General features: G+C 39.8%; 1 protein-coding gene across 3 annotated transcripts in view; it reads right to left on the reverse strand.

Moving 5' to 3' along the window:
* Nucleotides 1-754: 754 nt before the first annotated feature.
* The window catches only part of STOX2 (storkhead box 2), a 146,800-nt gene continuing 131,275 nt past the window's right edge, over nucleotides 755-16,279 (reverse strand). For all 3 annotated transcript variants that reach the window (XM_075027975.1, XM_075027962.1, XM_075027966.1), the window contains exons 3-4: nucleotides 11,105-13,370; nucleotides 755-6,521 (exon numbers count right to left, since the gene is read on the reverse strand). In XM_075027975.1, coding sequence (XP_074884076.1) covers nucleotides 6,326-6,521; nucleotides 11,105-13,370 — 2,462 coding nt within the window. In that variant the 3' untranslated portion in view covers nucleotides 755-6,325. The remainder of the gene's footprint in view (nucleotides 6,522-11,104; nucleotides 13,371-16,279) is intronic.

The raw sequence follows: 16,279 nt of genomic DNA on the forward strand, positions 1-16,279 counted from the left end.
TACAAAGGGAGGAGATGGATGAAGGGGAACCAGCAAAGACTACAAATAGCATGGTAGTAGCATGTGCCACTAGCAGGTAACAAGCCAAGGTGCTTATGACAGCACCTACTTCCAATAGATGCTGCTTTGTTTTTTATCTTGTAAATACCCATAGACGACCTTGGCAAACAGCAGTTCTCAAGGCAAAACTCTGGCAAAGCTCCTGAAGCCTAAACCTCCTCAAAACCTTCTTCCAGGTGGTGGTAAGAGGGCAGGAAATGGCACCTGCATGTTACATTGTCCACTTGGGCCTTTCCAATCAGCTGCTGTCACAGTGTGGAAAAAAACCCCTAGTAATTTTTTGAAGAATGTGACAAAAACTCCTTGCTAGAGCCCTTTCTCTTGGGTGTGTGCACCAGGTCTTCCTTTGGCTCGTGAGGATGGAGGGGAGAGGAAAAGAGGGACCTGACACCTGTTGCTCTTGGCATCAGGATGCCCTAACGAACTTCTAATTTCCTGGAGCTCAGGTGCATCTCAGCTGGGCACTTATGCATTCAGTGGGAATCACGCTTCCCCCTGCACCCATCACCTTCCTGTCCAGTCCAAACCAGGATGTTTCAAAATTGGTGAATTTTCTCCCTTGCGCTCTTACTAGAATGGCTCAGAGACCTTTTATGAAGCATACAGAAGCACAGCAAGTTGTTATGATCCTTGTTTTTCTGAGATTTCTGGTTTGTTATGCACTGATGGGTGCAAAGAATCCACTTAAAACATATAACCAAATGTTATTTAATATCTTAAAAAGTAACACAATCCAAAATGGATATTTCACACAACACTACATAAACAACATGAACACAATATTACCATATGGAGGGACTTTCAAATATAGACTTACAAAAATCCCTGTCCTTTTTTTTCCTTTAAATTATTATACTAAGCATGACAAGTAATCATCATTTACAATATGGTACACTGACACAATAAAAACCATGTTACAAATGTGCTGTTATAAATCAGTAACGTTAGGGAAGACATTTCATGAACTGCAATTATTTCATATGAAATACTATACAATATAAACAGAACATCCATCTTGGATGACCTTTACAGCAACCAGAGACCAAGTAATTTTTTAATTTTTTTTTCAGTGCAAACACATTTATACAAGGCAGTCTTGGCTGCAAAACTCCCTTCTAACATACAGTAAGTCCCACTTGCATTTATTAACTCATTTAAACCTAATGCAACAGCCACATTCAGTCACTCACAGAAAATTACCTGCAGAATTATGATCCCTTTAAACTTAAGTCTCCTCCACATATAAAAGTAACATCTGTGCCAATTACTCCAAGGGCCCTTTCATACTTCTGGGTGGGTATCCTTTGGGTGGCTCTAACCGCTATACAAGACGAGGGCAGCGTACCGCACGGAAGACCGCCCTTCCGAGGTGGGAAACGCGTGGTGGCTGTCGCAGCATCCTGGCTGGGCAGCTGTGCATTTCACCAGGGATTCAACCCAGGCTGCCCTTCCACAGCCAGGTGCGTGCGTGTGGCCTTCTGCTCCTTCTGTGCATTTAGTGTCTCGGGGCGGGGGGAGGAACACGGAAACCCTCAGCTCAGAACTGAGCTTCAATGGAGTTAACGACCCATTCCCATCTCCGTCAGATCCGCGGGAGATCAGGGGAGTCACACCAGATTTACGCCCGCATAACTGAAACCAACATTTAGAGCGCCGCTATAAAAGAAACGTGATAGTCCCGTTTTCTTCTAGCACCAGCGTGGCTTTTGGTGGGTCCACTGCATGCTTCTCATGCAGTAATGATGCACTTTACTTATGATGGGGGGAACGGTTTAGATATATACCTTCTTTTTTTTTAAAGAATTTCGTAAAAAATAGAACTTTTCTCTCTAATACTGTACAGTTTTCTTCAGAAGAGCAAAGAGAATTGTAAACTGTGGGTGTGACACCAGATTAGGAGTGCTATTTGCCTTCTCAGCACACACAATTTGAACAATTGTGTTGGGAAAAACTCTGCAAAATGTATTTGAAAAACAAATTTTTAATTAAAATAACTGTTTCTAAAACCACCGCTGGCAGTACTCATACGACTGAAAACTTGGTTGGTTTTGGCACTGCTAATCCAAGAGCCTCTGCAGGACTGCAAATTAGTTTCTCTCTTGCTTAAACAAACTGAATGCATCAAAAGAGTAACTTCAGAGTATAAACATGAAACACTTTGGTTAACTATTAAATGTATTCCAATAACTTCAAGAAAGCAACTGGTTAATAAATTACTCTGCAGACTCCTAGCCTTTGTTTTTTCCAATGCGCCTGGACATAAAGTAGGGTCAGTGAACTCTGCCTACCTCACAGGCTCGCGAGGCTTAGCTGGTACCACGTTAAGTGCTTTGAGGCCCTCAGGCGAAAAGGCATGATTTAAGTGCAAAGTATTATCTGTGTTTATGATGGCCTCTGAATACTGGTTTGCTTGTTCTCTTTTCTAAAAACGACTACTGCTGGCAAGCACTTAGGCCATGGTTTTCATTAAAATATTTGTTTTCCAATACATTTTACTTTTTAAAGTTGAGTGAACATTGTTTTGTGTGCAACGGACGTTTTACAGTGGTGCAAGAAGTCAAATGGCTAATGATTTCTTGTAATTTTTAACTGAAATACTTAAAATAGCAAAATTAGCTCAACTGATGATTGTATTTTAATTTGCATCAGGATAACGGTACTAGGTTTGCTGAAAGAGGTGTTCATAAATCGGGATTTGTATATAAATGTGATCTGCTTAAGTTCAACTGTCACTTTCTTCCTTTGGTTTTTGGAAAAATCTTTCGTTCTTCCCTCTTGAAAGGTGGCTTGTTGCAGCTGGCTACTTTTCAAAAGCCAGCTTCATTTTTCTTGGAAACTCGCCCACGTTCTTTGAACAATAGGCACATACCTCAAGTAGGGAACCTAATACTGCTCCCAGCAAAGTCAATTAAAGGCTGTTGGTAATTTCTATAGGAGCAAGCGTTTCAGTCGCACACAATCTAGAGAACAGAGTGCTTATCATTAAAGGAAGAGCTGTTTTAACACCCTTGTGAGTTCAGAGAAACCACGACCTGATATGTTGACAAAGACGGAGGCAGAATAGGGCCCAAAGTATTTGAAGGCTGCCAAGAAAATACCCAGAGTGTCTTCTGTTAAACCCCAAACTGTCAATCATATTTCACAGACTGTAGATGTTCCTAATTTGCTAAATTACAAATACATTTTCAAGTTCTACCAGGCAGAAATTTTAGCAGTAACTGGGGAGAGGATGGAAGGTTTCAGCCTCCCTTTCACTTTTATCCCAATTATGCAGCCTTGTCAAACTCTAAGTGACTCATCTGAAAGCCAGATTTTTAATATTGTACAAGGAAATTGTGGCAATGGAAACATGATGATTTCATACGCAAGCATTGACACACAAGAGAACGCCATGACCTAATGCTTCAAAGTTTTTAACCTTGCTTTGTACAATACACTTTTCATGTTGCTGCATTTCATCAAATTCATGGAGGTAGTTATATGTGTAAAAAAAATTACCATAAAAGTAACATGTTGTATTATAATAATACATATTAAGTGTGCAAAATGCCGACAGATTTGTGTTGACCCTTTACAGTTGAACACAACACAGATTCAACCTAATCTAACTCTGTAAACCTTTAAATTGATACATTAGAAGAATGATAGATAAGCAACCATGTAATACAAGGCTATGATTTCATCAAAGGATCAGGGTGACATAAAGCACTCAAGCTCCACTCTTGCGGTTTTGTTACCAGAACCTCAAGATGGAATTTCCTTATATTCCATTGTTGATTTTAAAAGGAAAAAAAAAAAAATTCAAGATTAGAACGTTTCTATTTGAAACTTCTGTTTACATTCCATATTCCAAGAGTCACATTAGTATTGGTACAATGCCATGTCAACATTAATATGACATTTAGGTTGTCTGCTGGTCTCTGGGAACTTTAGGAAATAACATACTATACAGTTTATAGGTATGTACTATCATATTTTGTTGGAATTATGTCTTCGGTACAACCAGCTGCCTGCGTAAATTCTGATTAGTTTATGACAAACAAACATTTCCCCCAAAGGTGAAATTTGTTTTTGCTGTTCACATTTTAATACTGCCGTTAGTACTTCAGATCATCACTGTAAATTTTTTTATCGTTTCGACATTTTTATTTACTGAATTGATACATACTACTGATGTCAGAGCTCATCTCAGAAACAAAATCACAGTCAGCCACTGCATAGTATATGACAATTCCCCACAAAAACTCTGACTCTACAGTTCGCATGGAATAAGTACGGCTGGAGTTACATACTGAATAATAAGATGCGTCATGCAAAGCATTATATGGTAATTAGAGCACATCTTGGAAGGTATGATAAGGCAGAAGGCTAAAGGCCAAGTGACTTCAATAACCAACCAAAAGCACAATAATTTCCTTTATGTGCACTGAAAGGTCTTATTGCTCCTATGAAATGGAAATTATACACTGAAACCAAGGAAAACAGACCTGTGCATTGACTGGGTGTTCTTGACAGAACTTGAAACTTATCGTGTCCAGAGTTAGAAAGCCATTTTATAAGTAAATGAACTATATCCAACTGCATAACATAAGGCTGAATCTTCAGTAAAGACTTCTGATGACAATAGAGAATATGAGTGAAGCTCAAATGACTTTGTGTACAGAGTAATACATGTCACCAGAACCTGATGAAAATACTGGTTTTTAATATGTACAGTTGGGTTTCATACCTGTGTACTACAAGAGCTAGAAAATGTAAATGTCCCTTTTCTATGCAACAATTTGGGCTGTTGAACATTTTAGTGTCTTTGTTATTCTTCCACCAATTCATCTGTTCTGATAAAAAAAAAAAAAAAAAAGTTAAATTTGAAGTCAGTTTGTTGCACTACCAGGTTGCATGAGTAACAGAGCAGAATGTGACCCTATACCTAAAAATTACTCTTGGAGTTTAACTACCCTTAGAAATTACTCTGCAGTAATCAGCATGGTACTAATTACTTTGGAGTAACAGTTTAGGGGAGAGCAATTAGGATATACCATACCTACAGAATTCAGATTTCTACTGCCAACCATGTGGACACATTTAATTTCTAGAAACTAGACATGTCCATAAAATGCTAAATTGCAAATAACATCCACTGAATAAAAAGGCCAGAAGTTTATAATTCTCTAAATTTTGTTCTCTGATAATCACTACAATGTATGCTATTTTTAATAGCCTAATTTAGGCACTCTATTTAATAAGCTACATAAAATAGATTTATGTCCTTCCACTAGAAAGAAATCAATTCTTCAGGCCATACTTGTCATTTATATCATAAAGAATATTTTTGTTCCAAGAAATTAGTTATCCTGATTCTTATATTAATGGCAAGTTGCAATACCAGAAGTGACCCAAGAATTAGATTATCTTTTTTAAATACTTGATTTATACTGAAGACATTTGTTCTCTTTTGTGTCACTCCACGTTGTGGCTCCATGACAGTTATAACTTTCCCTTCCCTCCCCACTCCCCCCTCTATGCAAAGGCCCACCTCCTCATTTGTGACTACGGAAGGTCAAGTAGCAAGTCTCAGTAAGTAAACATCTCTTATACTTTTGAAACACAAAAGAAGCCACCACCTCCCTTCCCACCCTCCATACTTAGAAAAAATCAAACCAAACCAAAACCCAAACCTCTTTTTACTCGCTTAAACCGGTATTTGCAAAATTGTGTCACAAAAACGCACAGTGAAAATGACTGATTAGTATTAATAATTCACAGATAGAGCTGAGGTCATCACTTGTCATGTTTGGCATTGTTTTTCCTCATGGTGATCCTGGCTGGTTACTTTCAGCAGTGGCTCAGTTTTTGAAGTAAAAAATGATCAACTCTGCAGCAGAGTTTAGCCTCTGACCAGGGGCATCACACATCTGTGGCATTTTTTTTAAATGAAGTTGGCAACTGCATGGACATTGAAAATGCAGATTACACTTACAGTGTCTAGACTTTCATATATGTGCTCAGTTACAATTAAGTGAAGCAAAAAGTGTACATATTATCCCTACTGCTATTCTGTTGCTACAGAGCCGCAAATGTGAAAAGCAATACCTTGAAATAAAGATTTCTTTGTTGCCCCTAGTCTACATAGCAGCACAGTTTAAGTAAACACTAAAACTGTGGTTGAGATGCTTTTTTAATTTTTCCCCGAAGATGTAAACATCAGTCCCAGTGTCGTAAACTTTGCTGTATAGGATGAGACAGAAGATCTGAGGCAGGATGACCATCAGACACTAGTGACAGAAGCTTGCAGGCAGTTAGCAGGTTTCTGCAGTTTCTCAGCTTCACTTGTTGGTGGGTCTGCAGTGGCTCGGAAGTTGAATGTTGGGCCTGCGCCACCATGTGCAGGGCTCAGAGCGGGGTTCTGACGTCTGTTGCTTTCAACAATACTTGAAGTGTTGGATGCCAGGCTCTCACGAGTACTAGAACGGAAAAGAAATATATATACACACTCATATATGACATGCCTATATATTTATCGACCAGACAGGAAAGGAGAATAGAGTGTTTTATAACAGGCTTCCTGTGTTTGTATGTAATGTCACATCAATGAACCTCTCATTTTGATAGTACACATATGTTCCTCCAAAACGGGTTCCAGAGGTACTCAGCAGTCATCATACTGTAACACAGGTATAGCACTAAGCAGAGCTGAAGCCATCACACAAACTGTAAGCTGAACCAGTATCAAGCATCTGGATTTTTCACCCAAGGAAATAGCTTCCATCTTGCACATGGAACATATTAATTTTCTTTCCTGAATGGTGCATTTTTGCACGAAGTAACTTCATCAAATCAGTTATGTGACTAGGCAGAGCTAGGAGAGCAATTGTGTAACACAGCTTCCTCTGTTGTGTCCTCTTCTATCTATGTCTTTGTACAAAAAATATTAACTAAAAACGCTATTTTATGTTAAACCCACAATGCTTCTAAACAGAACACTTCAACTTTGCTGTGCAGCTGAGACAACTGGAACTTACAAGATGCTGAGAAATCTTAACTGCCTGGTCTGTGTCATGCCCTAAACAACAACTAGTGCTGCTATTTCATTCATAAAATGGACAACGTTCCTTTAGTTCTAATATATCATGTATCCATGGGAGTGACAGGACACTTGGCACTTTTAAAGACTAAGCTTTTTAATGATACATCTTATTATGAATGCAGAGGAGCCCGTATTTTAGTCTACAGCTTTTAAGAAACTCAGCCAAGATATGCTAAGGCTAGTTCTACCACTACTACTACTCTTGTTCTCTTTCTGCTTTTAATAATTTTTGATCTCCAAATAATGTGTTCCTGTGCAGAAAGAGATTTGGTTTTCAAATAGCCATGTGGCCCCTGGTTATGTGTCCTTCACCTATATCCCTACTTCTTTATAAAATGGCACCACCACTTGCTATGGAGATGTTTACAGAGTACATTTAGAGGACTGAATGGGTTTGTTAAGTAAGCACTAGAAACAAAGATACTAATGACAGAGTTTCATAGTCAGTTTAAAGTCAACCTAAATTTACCTGCTACTGAAAGGGGCAGCTCTGGCCTGCCTTGTGTGGACCTGACCCTGCCACATGTTCCTGCTGCTTCCCTGATGCTGAGCCTTGCAGCCAGCCAGATCAGGGACTGCTCGCAGTTAAATACTAGCCCTAAGGAAAAAAAAAAAAAATATTAGTGCTAGCATCAGGGGAAGAGTAGGAATGCACAGCTGTGGATGTGGCAGGGGAGAAATGTGTCAGTGCATGGCACAGAGGAAGGAAGAAACACCTTGTTTAGTTGTAGGGCAGATTTAAATCATCTTAAACTGACTGAATCTGGAATATAAGTGAAGTTTTATGAAAACTCCCATAGATCTTTTAAATTGATCAAAATGGTTCTGATCATCTTCTGCCAATTATCGCCTTATTGTCAGTAGTTCCAAACAGCTATGATGGGTGACACGCATAGTAAGAGATCTCTGTGAGCTGGAATGATGTATGGTGCACTTCTGTTGCTCATGTTTTGATTCCTCTCTCTCTGCTTTTTAATGAAAATAGATGCAACCTTTGTTTTTCAGAGATCATTCAGTATTATATCATTCTTTATGGGACCACCAATTCCAGATCTTCAAACATTTTCAATTCTGATATTACAAACTGACCATTACAGCATGTATACACAAAGACTGCAGTGAGAATTCTGCATGCAGAGTAATGCCCAAATTAGCTTTTTCTTTAGGTGACAAAAGAGCAGCAGTATTATATAAGCTCTAAAAATAAAGGAATAAAGCTAATATTGACAGCTAACGTTTACTATATACAACTTGCATAAAAGCAATGAACAAAATACTGTGAGGCTGTTTTTCCAATGACGATGTGTTCACAAATTTCTCACACAAAATACTTTTCAAGTCAAATGACCATTGCAAATCTCTTTAACTACATCCTGGTTTTTTTTAAATGCCCCTTTTTTCTATTTGTCACACTTTAAAAATATACTTTTTCTTTCACAGTGTGGAATTGGTAATTTTGATTCCCCAGGCAACATTGCACACTTCAGTTTAAATGAAAAGATACTACTACACCTCAGGAATTCGCGAGTTACAACATCAGTGGAGACTAGAAGAGTATACCTGAGGAGTATCACTACATGCACATCCTGTTCTTGTACTCTTCCCTAGGCATCTGCTAATGGACACTGTCAGATCTAGGTGAATCTTATCAGATGGATGCTGGATGGCTTTTTTGTATTTCCTGGAAAAGGGCTGTGAAGTACATTTTTTGCTATGAGGTAGGAAAGTAGTGACAGCATGGTAATTATAGCCAAAGGGCTGAATTCACTCACAGCTCAATTTATATTTATACTTATACCAAGGAGTGACCAAAATTCAGCAAAATCATCCAATTTAATCACCTTAATGCAAAGCTCATGAAAAACCCTTTGAAATATCCAAACTATACACTGGTCTTACAAAACAAATACACAAGAAAACCCTACAGAACGTTGCCTTTTTTTTTTTTTTTTAAAAAGCAGCTTATTTTATGTGGCCTTGCAAAAAAAAGACATTGTTAATAAGTAAACAGTAAAATAAAATTTAAAAAAGGGATGTGTGGAACACAACCATTATTAAAAGCTGCTTATCTGTTTCCCTTTTGATCTAAAGAAAGTGGTATAGCAGCACTAAATCCAGTATGCTCGCCACGTTCTGTTCTCTTGCTAGCTAAGTTTAAGATTAGCATCAACAGAAATTTTAGCTTTTGTGTAAATAATTAGGGAAGGAAATGTCTCCCTTTGCATTAACCAGAAACACAAGCATGATACTCAGCTAGCATACAGCTAGCAAAATAGTAGTCTAAGAACTGACTTTTATCCAGTTGACATCCAATCCTGGAGGTGAAATGCACTCTGCGGAGTGAGACAGGCTGAGTAAGAAGCAAACACCACCATATACGCCCCCCCCCCCAAAACTGACTGCAAGTATAGCAACTCAACTAAAAGAAGAGATTACATTTAAAAAAGAACAGTGCAAATACCCTCATAGAACAGTTGTATGTAAGAAAGATGCCAAGCATCTGCAGAACAATCAATAACAAGAACAATTTCAAAACCTTAAGTTTCTTTTTTAAGCTGGACTCAGCGTAAGTGGTACAATTTACTCCAATTATTTTTCAAATTTTTTACTCAGAAAAATTATACATATGTTAAAAGCCTGCTCTAGTTTGATAACCACTGCATGCTGTAGCAGGCCCAATAATTGCTGCCTTGACATTAACATCAAGCGGGAATAGCCATCAAATCCAAAGGAATTTATTTCAGAGTGACATGACTTAAACTGAAAATGAAATTTAGTCCTGTGTAGAAGCAGGAAATCTTCCACATGCATTTCTGAGAGCCTTTGCTTTAAAAAAATATGTAATTCTGAGGAATAAGAACACCTTTTACAGTGAAAAAAACCTCACCGAAAAAAAACCCCAAACCCCAAAAAACAACCCCAAAACATTTTCTTTCACCTAATACAAATCCAGTCTCCGAGGTTTTATTTTTAACCACAGGCAATAAATAATTTAGGCTTAAGTAACACACTATAGAAGAACTACTACTGTAAATTATTTCTGTGTTCTTGGAGTCACTGTTCTGAACTCTGATGGGTTGCTATCCAGGGCAAACAAAACCAGTCAGGCTCCATTCCAGCACAGACCTAGGACTTTCAAAGGTCAGAGAGAGGAGGAAGAAGGCTCAAGTGAAGGATTCTTAGCCTGGAAATGAGCTTGTGAAATCTCCGGGACAGGGAACACACCAGCAACTCTCTCTTCCCTATGCCTGTAAGACTCCTAGCACACTGCGACTTCCATGATGTCTGAGATAATGACTAACCAGCACTACCACACACAAATGTCTGGACTCTCTTCCCAAGTATCTTAGGCAAGGCACCTCTCTCTCTGCTGATGCAGCGCTGGGTCACCTTTGATGTTCAAATATCCTGAGCACTTTCAGCCTTGTGGGGGGAGCAGCTGTTCCAGTCTCACCAGTCTGGAATGGTGATAGATACACTTCCAAAATTTTTGAAGGAAACAAACAAAAAAGCCCAAACCCAAAACAATCATCATGTTTTGTTTTTTTTTGTCTGAGCCAAAGATTATGCCACCTAGTCACGTCTAGTCTTCCGATTAGTCTTGTTGATGGTATCTTAGAGGGAAAGGGAAGGAGGGGGGGGAGTATGCAGGAGCTCATCCCTCCTATTCTAAATGCAAACACAAGTTTAATACAGGAAAAAAAAAGATACAGGGAGGTTTTCAGCAAAGAGCAAACAAACTAATACAGAGTCAATGCCTCAAATGGTCATTGGTTGCTTATGGTATGGTGGGAAACCCGCACTTATGAATAGCAGATTCCAGAGCTGTAGAAAACACTGTCTGAAAACGTGTGAAATTGTTTAACATAATCCTACATTATGTCACCAATACCACACACACATATAACTATAAATGGAACTTTCTAGTCTGTAAAGCTGCAATGAATGTGACAGTCCTACCGTGGAGAGTTGAACCCGCTGTCCACAGTAATGCTGCTGCTGTCCATGCTGTCCAGGCGGGCTGAGTGGGTGGCTCTCTGGTTGTTGCTATTTTCTGTTTCCTTTGGGGTGAGAAGAGTAAGATTTTTCTCAAACTTTCGCTGCAGATCCCTCTCCTTTTCTCTCTCTAGGAGCCACTGCATTGTACCAACATCATCCCTGTTCTTCTCTTCCTCAGCATTTTTGTTGGTTCCTTCCTCTGAGTCATCGTCATCAGATACGTTGTAGTAGTCAAAGGAGGCCTCCTGGTTCCCAGTTGTCTCTTGCTGTCTCTGTGAAACGGGCATGACTTGTGTGACTGAGGTTACTATCGCTTGTTCAAGTTTCTCACATCTGACTGGCAATGTGTCAGAGGGGGTCTTTTGATGGGGCTTTAGCAGGGGTGCGCTAGACTTATGATAACTATTCACAGAAAGAGTGTTGTGCAGAGGTTTAAAGAGCGTATCCTTGCTAAATATTTCTTTCCTTTTATCAAGGCTGCTTGATTCAGCACTATGGTGTTGAACCAGCCGCCCATTTGCAATAACCTCTGGAGTTTGGCCAGCAACTGCTGAACCACTGCTTGGGCCCTTTGGGGACTCCTCTTTGTGCACCCCAGGCTCCCTAGCAATATGTTGAGACTGTCTTTCTGCAGGAGTCATTTTTTTGAGCCCATCTGTCCCTGTCAGGGTATCATGATCCTCTTTATTCTTTCCCAGTGGTGATGGAGCAGTAAGCACAGTCTCACTGGATGTGTTGCACTGAAAATAGTCATCGACTGCAGATTTTGTTGTGCAGGAGTTGAGCTCGCTATATGATGGCAAATTCTCTGTAGGCTTGCTTTGTTCCAACAGGCTACAAGAACTGGGGGTTTCTACACTGCCACTAGCCATTTCAGGGATGCAAGTCTCTTTGTAGCTTGCAGATGAAATCAGAGCCCTTTGATGACTGAGCGACTGAGATGGCCTTAAGGTACTATCGTCAATGTAAGTTTGGCTAGTTGTTTGGTCATCTGGGCTACAGCCTTCACCTATATCTTCAGGTGTGCCTAAGGTAGCTGAGCCCAGAGGTCCCTTGGAGTTATCCATAGATCTAGACCTTTCTTTAGCCTTACTGGACCGCTCATTCCTTGATCTTCTATCCTGTGTATGGCTGTGGCTCCGATGGACCTTGGAGTGGGAGCTTCCCCTGGAAGGCTCAGGGAAAGGCATTTCAGTTCTTCTTTTGGCCAGCTCACCAGACACGTCCCACTCTGGTGTCATGGGAAAGTGAGATTCAATCATGTTAGGATTGCTGTGCATTATAAAATTATCTCCCTTGTGTTCTATTATAAAACAGCCTTCCCGTGGGGATCGAGTCAAGGGATCATAGAACTCATACTCCCTTTCAGCAGGTATATCCAAATGAGAGCCATCTGATGGGTCTCCTTTGGATACCCGAGTCTTGCTGTGTGACCTTGATTTCCCATGAGACTTTCTGTGATTCCTGCTCTTTTTACTTCGTCCACTGTGGTGAGCTGAAGATCCTGCTTTGCTGCGCTGAGCTTTTTCTTCTTCAAGTTTCTTCATTAGTGCAGTGTGCCTCATGACATTTTCCACAGTCAAGTCTGGGTTAATGCGCCTAATAATCTCCATTTCTACCTCCCTAGGTATAGTGGTAGGGGTGTCCTCGTCCCTTAGAGGCCACTCCTCTGGAGGAAACTGGGCAGAGAAATTTGCCAACTGTTTTGTCTTGTCCTTCTTAAAACTTAACCGGAACAGTTTCAGTCCAAATTTCTTAGACTGCTTTTCTACATCCTTAGGCTTTGTGAGTGTCTCTGCTTTGTAAGAAAAATTGACAGTACTTTTACTTTTCTCAGTAGGTGGGACCTGACATAATGAAGGAGGACAGTATGAGTCTTTACAGTCTTTTGCTGATTTCCTCTGTAGGGTAGATGCATGCATGCTGTGCATGTCTTCTCTGCAACAATGGCAGGAGTCGCAGTGGTTTTTGGGTAGTGTTCGGTCCCTGACGCATCCCGAGGTGGAGGGAGTTATAGTTCCTTGTTGTGGAGAGGTACATTGAGACCTGTCAGGTATCCTCTCATCCAAATGGTACCATTTACTGTTAGTTCTTATGAGAGATGGTGTTATAAAGTAAGTCTGTGGGGTTACAATGAAATAACCATCCGGAGTTGGGTATATTTTCCTCTCCCGTACAAGCATATTCAAGGTATGTCGAAGGATTTCTGGACTGGGTGTTGGAACTCCTAGAAATGACAGTAAACACATATCAGGGAGTGCATAAAACCATGCAGGACTCCGGCTCCCCCCTCCCCAGCAAAAAGCTATTTTTTCCAATGTGCAAGCTGGAATATGCTGAACAAACAAATCCAGTAAAGCACTTTGTTAGGCATTCTCTTGTCTGTTTGTTTTTCCACTTATCTCCTACACTTCAGACATATCAATTATTAATTAAATAGAAAGGAGGCCATTAATGGAGTGTTAAAAAAAAAAAAAAAGAGAGAGAGAGAACTTCTAGTCACTTCCATTGCGCAGGCGACCTTAACCTACAAGATGGAATCACTGGAAATCAAAGGGTGTCAGGGGAAACATTTCACTTTTATCCTTCTTCCAACTAAATATTTATATCCCAATTCACCAGAACTATTTATTATAATGCCCAGTCACGTATAAAACAGTGGTTATTTGTTATTTTGTATGCCTAAGTTGTTTTTCCACAGAAGAATACTACACCAAAGAAAAAGCATTCCCCCAAACTGCCCCTTTATCACAAACTTGACTGAACTGACTTGCTCTCCCATTGAAATGTTTCAACTACATCAGTTGCTCCAAAAAAGACACGCCAATGATACAGTTCATCTTAACCAAACAGACTTTTCCACTTTGCCGGAAGTTACAGATTTAGCTCCTAAAAATTTTCTTCTCAGAGTTCCCTGCCTTTCATGTGAGATGTGAGGGACGCTACCCAAGGGCATACATCACATACTGAGAGAGGGACAAGTATGACAACCCTGCATCAATGCAACGTTAGCCACATGGTAGACTTGGCATTGTGAGCCTGGTCCCTCCCACTACCAGTACTCCTGCTGGGTTCAGTGGTGCAGAACCAAGTCTTCAATACTTTATTAGATAAAATACCAAGTTAGCATGCTGTGCATAGGAATAAGTTCCATCTAGAGCTCAGGAAACAAGAGATTTAGTTCACGAGCTAGTTTAAAAAAAAAAAAAAAAATCTGTTCAGGCTGAGTAAGAAATAAAAATCCTTCAAAATTTTCAGTGGAAAGCGCTATCTTCAATCAATACATTTTGTTGAACTAAAATGCATTTTAATTTTAACTTAATGCTGGGTACCAACCTGGTTTACATTTATAGAACTAGAGAAATCTTCTTCAAAAGTTTGGATGGTCTATTTTAGACTAAAAAAAGTTAATATTATTTACTCTGGGTCTTAGTTTTCTTTTCAACAAAACTAATTTAGGAATAAAAAAGTAGAATCAGAGAGTAACTTAGGTTGGAAGGGACCTCATGAAGTCATCTGGTCAACACCCCTACTCATAGCCAGGCCAACTAAGATCAGGTTGGCCAGGGCCTTGTCAAGTCAAACTCTGACTATCTTCAAGAACAGAAATTCCACTGAATTATACATGCAAAAACATTTCAACAAAGTATATGATTTTTACAAAAATACTTCAAGGAAAAATCTCAACCAGGTGTACCTGCCCCAGACAAAGTATCTTCAGTAGCACATAGTGTCTGGTCACCAACTCTTCTCCGACACGTCAAAGGCTGGAGCATGCAAGCTCACTGATCTCCTTATATTAGCAAACATGAGGATGACAGCAAGGGCTCTGGCACTATGACCAACACCCCGTCAAAAGATTAGCGACAAGAAATAGAGAAGTTGTACTAATTCCTTAACTCACCCTCTTCCTTGCTACTGGGTTGCAGGCAACATAGTAAGTATTCTTATGTCTGGTTTTGAATGTTGTTTGAATTTAGAGACATGACCATACTGCTCACATCCAGTAATATCTGTAACTAAAAATCTTACAATGGAAACAGCAAAGTGTTAGGAATAACATGGACACATGAGTGAAAGCAGTTACAACAGACAAGGTGCCAGGGAGAAGTACATGGGGGCAGTAAATATATTTCATGCACAGTCCACAGAGCTGAAAGATTGGGGCCAATCCAGGCACAGGAATTAAAAGAGGTACAGAAAGGATATAATTTGAGAGAATAAATGAGACTGAAAATTGGAAAGAATACGCAAATGAAATTGAGAATCAGGAACGTGCATTTTCTCCCCTTTTCATGTGGGTGTCCACAATTTATGTGATAATTCTAGAGAGAGTAGCAAAGACCCCCAGAATTGCTGGATGAGCAAACATGCCAGAAATAGCAACAGATGGGAAAAGCTGAAATCCAGAGAGCCAGGGGAAAAAAGGACTACCCCTCCCTAGCCCAGAGTCCTGAATCTCTCTGGACTGAAGTAAACAAAATGCTGAGCTTCCTCTGGATCGTGAGGCAGTGGCAATTGGAGAGCAGGCTGCCCTCTGCATGAGCTTTCAGAAAAGCACAGGAACACAAAGAGTGATTTCAATTCCCATAACCAGCAGTCATCATCTAACCTCTTCTATCCTGTGGTGGAGCTGCTATGTAACACCACCCCTTCTACATTATGTCTTGCATCACCACAAGAAGTGGATGACCCCAAACTCAAGCTCATGTGCTTCTCCATCCTGTGCTGAAAATGCACTGCAGGGTCCAATCCCGGTCCAACTGAGATGCACGTGCTGTGCAGCAGCCAATCTCCCTTCCTGCCTCTACATAAACAACCTGACCGATCCACTACATTTTCCAGGAGCTTACACGTAAATACCTCAACACATACCTACCTTTGTCTATGAGAACTTGGTTCTTCATTCTTATTTTACTTATTTTACTTTTTTTAACATACTGTTTCAAAAACATCAGAACAAAAATAAAAGAGAGGAAAACATTCTCCTGGGAGTTTACAGAAAAGTTAGGGAATGAGACTGAAATGGATCTTCTGATGTTTTACACTAACTTAGGCAAAAATGCACTGCAAATACATGGTAAAAATAATAATATGTATTTTTCACCCAGTAAACCATAATGAGTACAATGTGTT

The sequence above is a fragment of the Buteo buteo genome, chromosome 1, assembly GCF_964188355.1.
Source record: "Buteo buteo chromosome 1, bButBut1.hap1.1, whole genome shotgun sequence".
Taxonomy (NCBI): domain Eukaryota; kingdom Metazoa; phylum Chordata; class Aves; order Accipitriformes; family Accipitridae; genus Buteo; species Buteo buteo.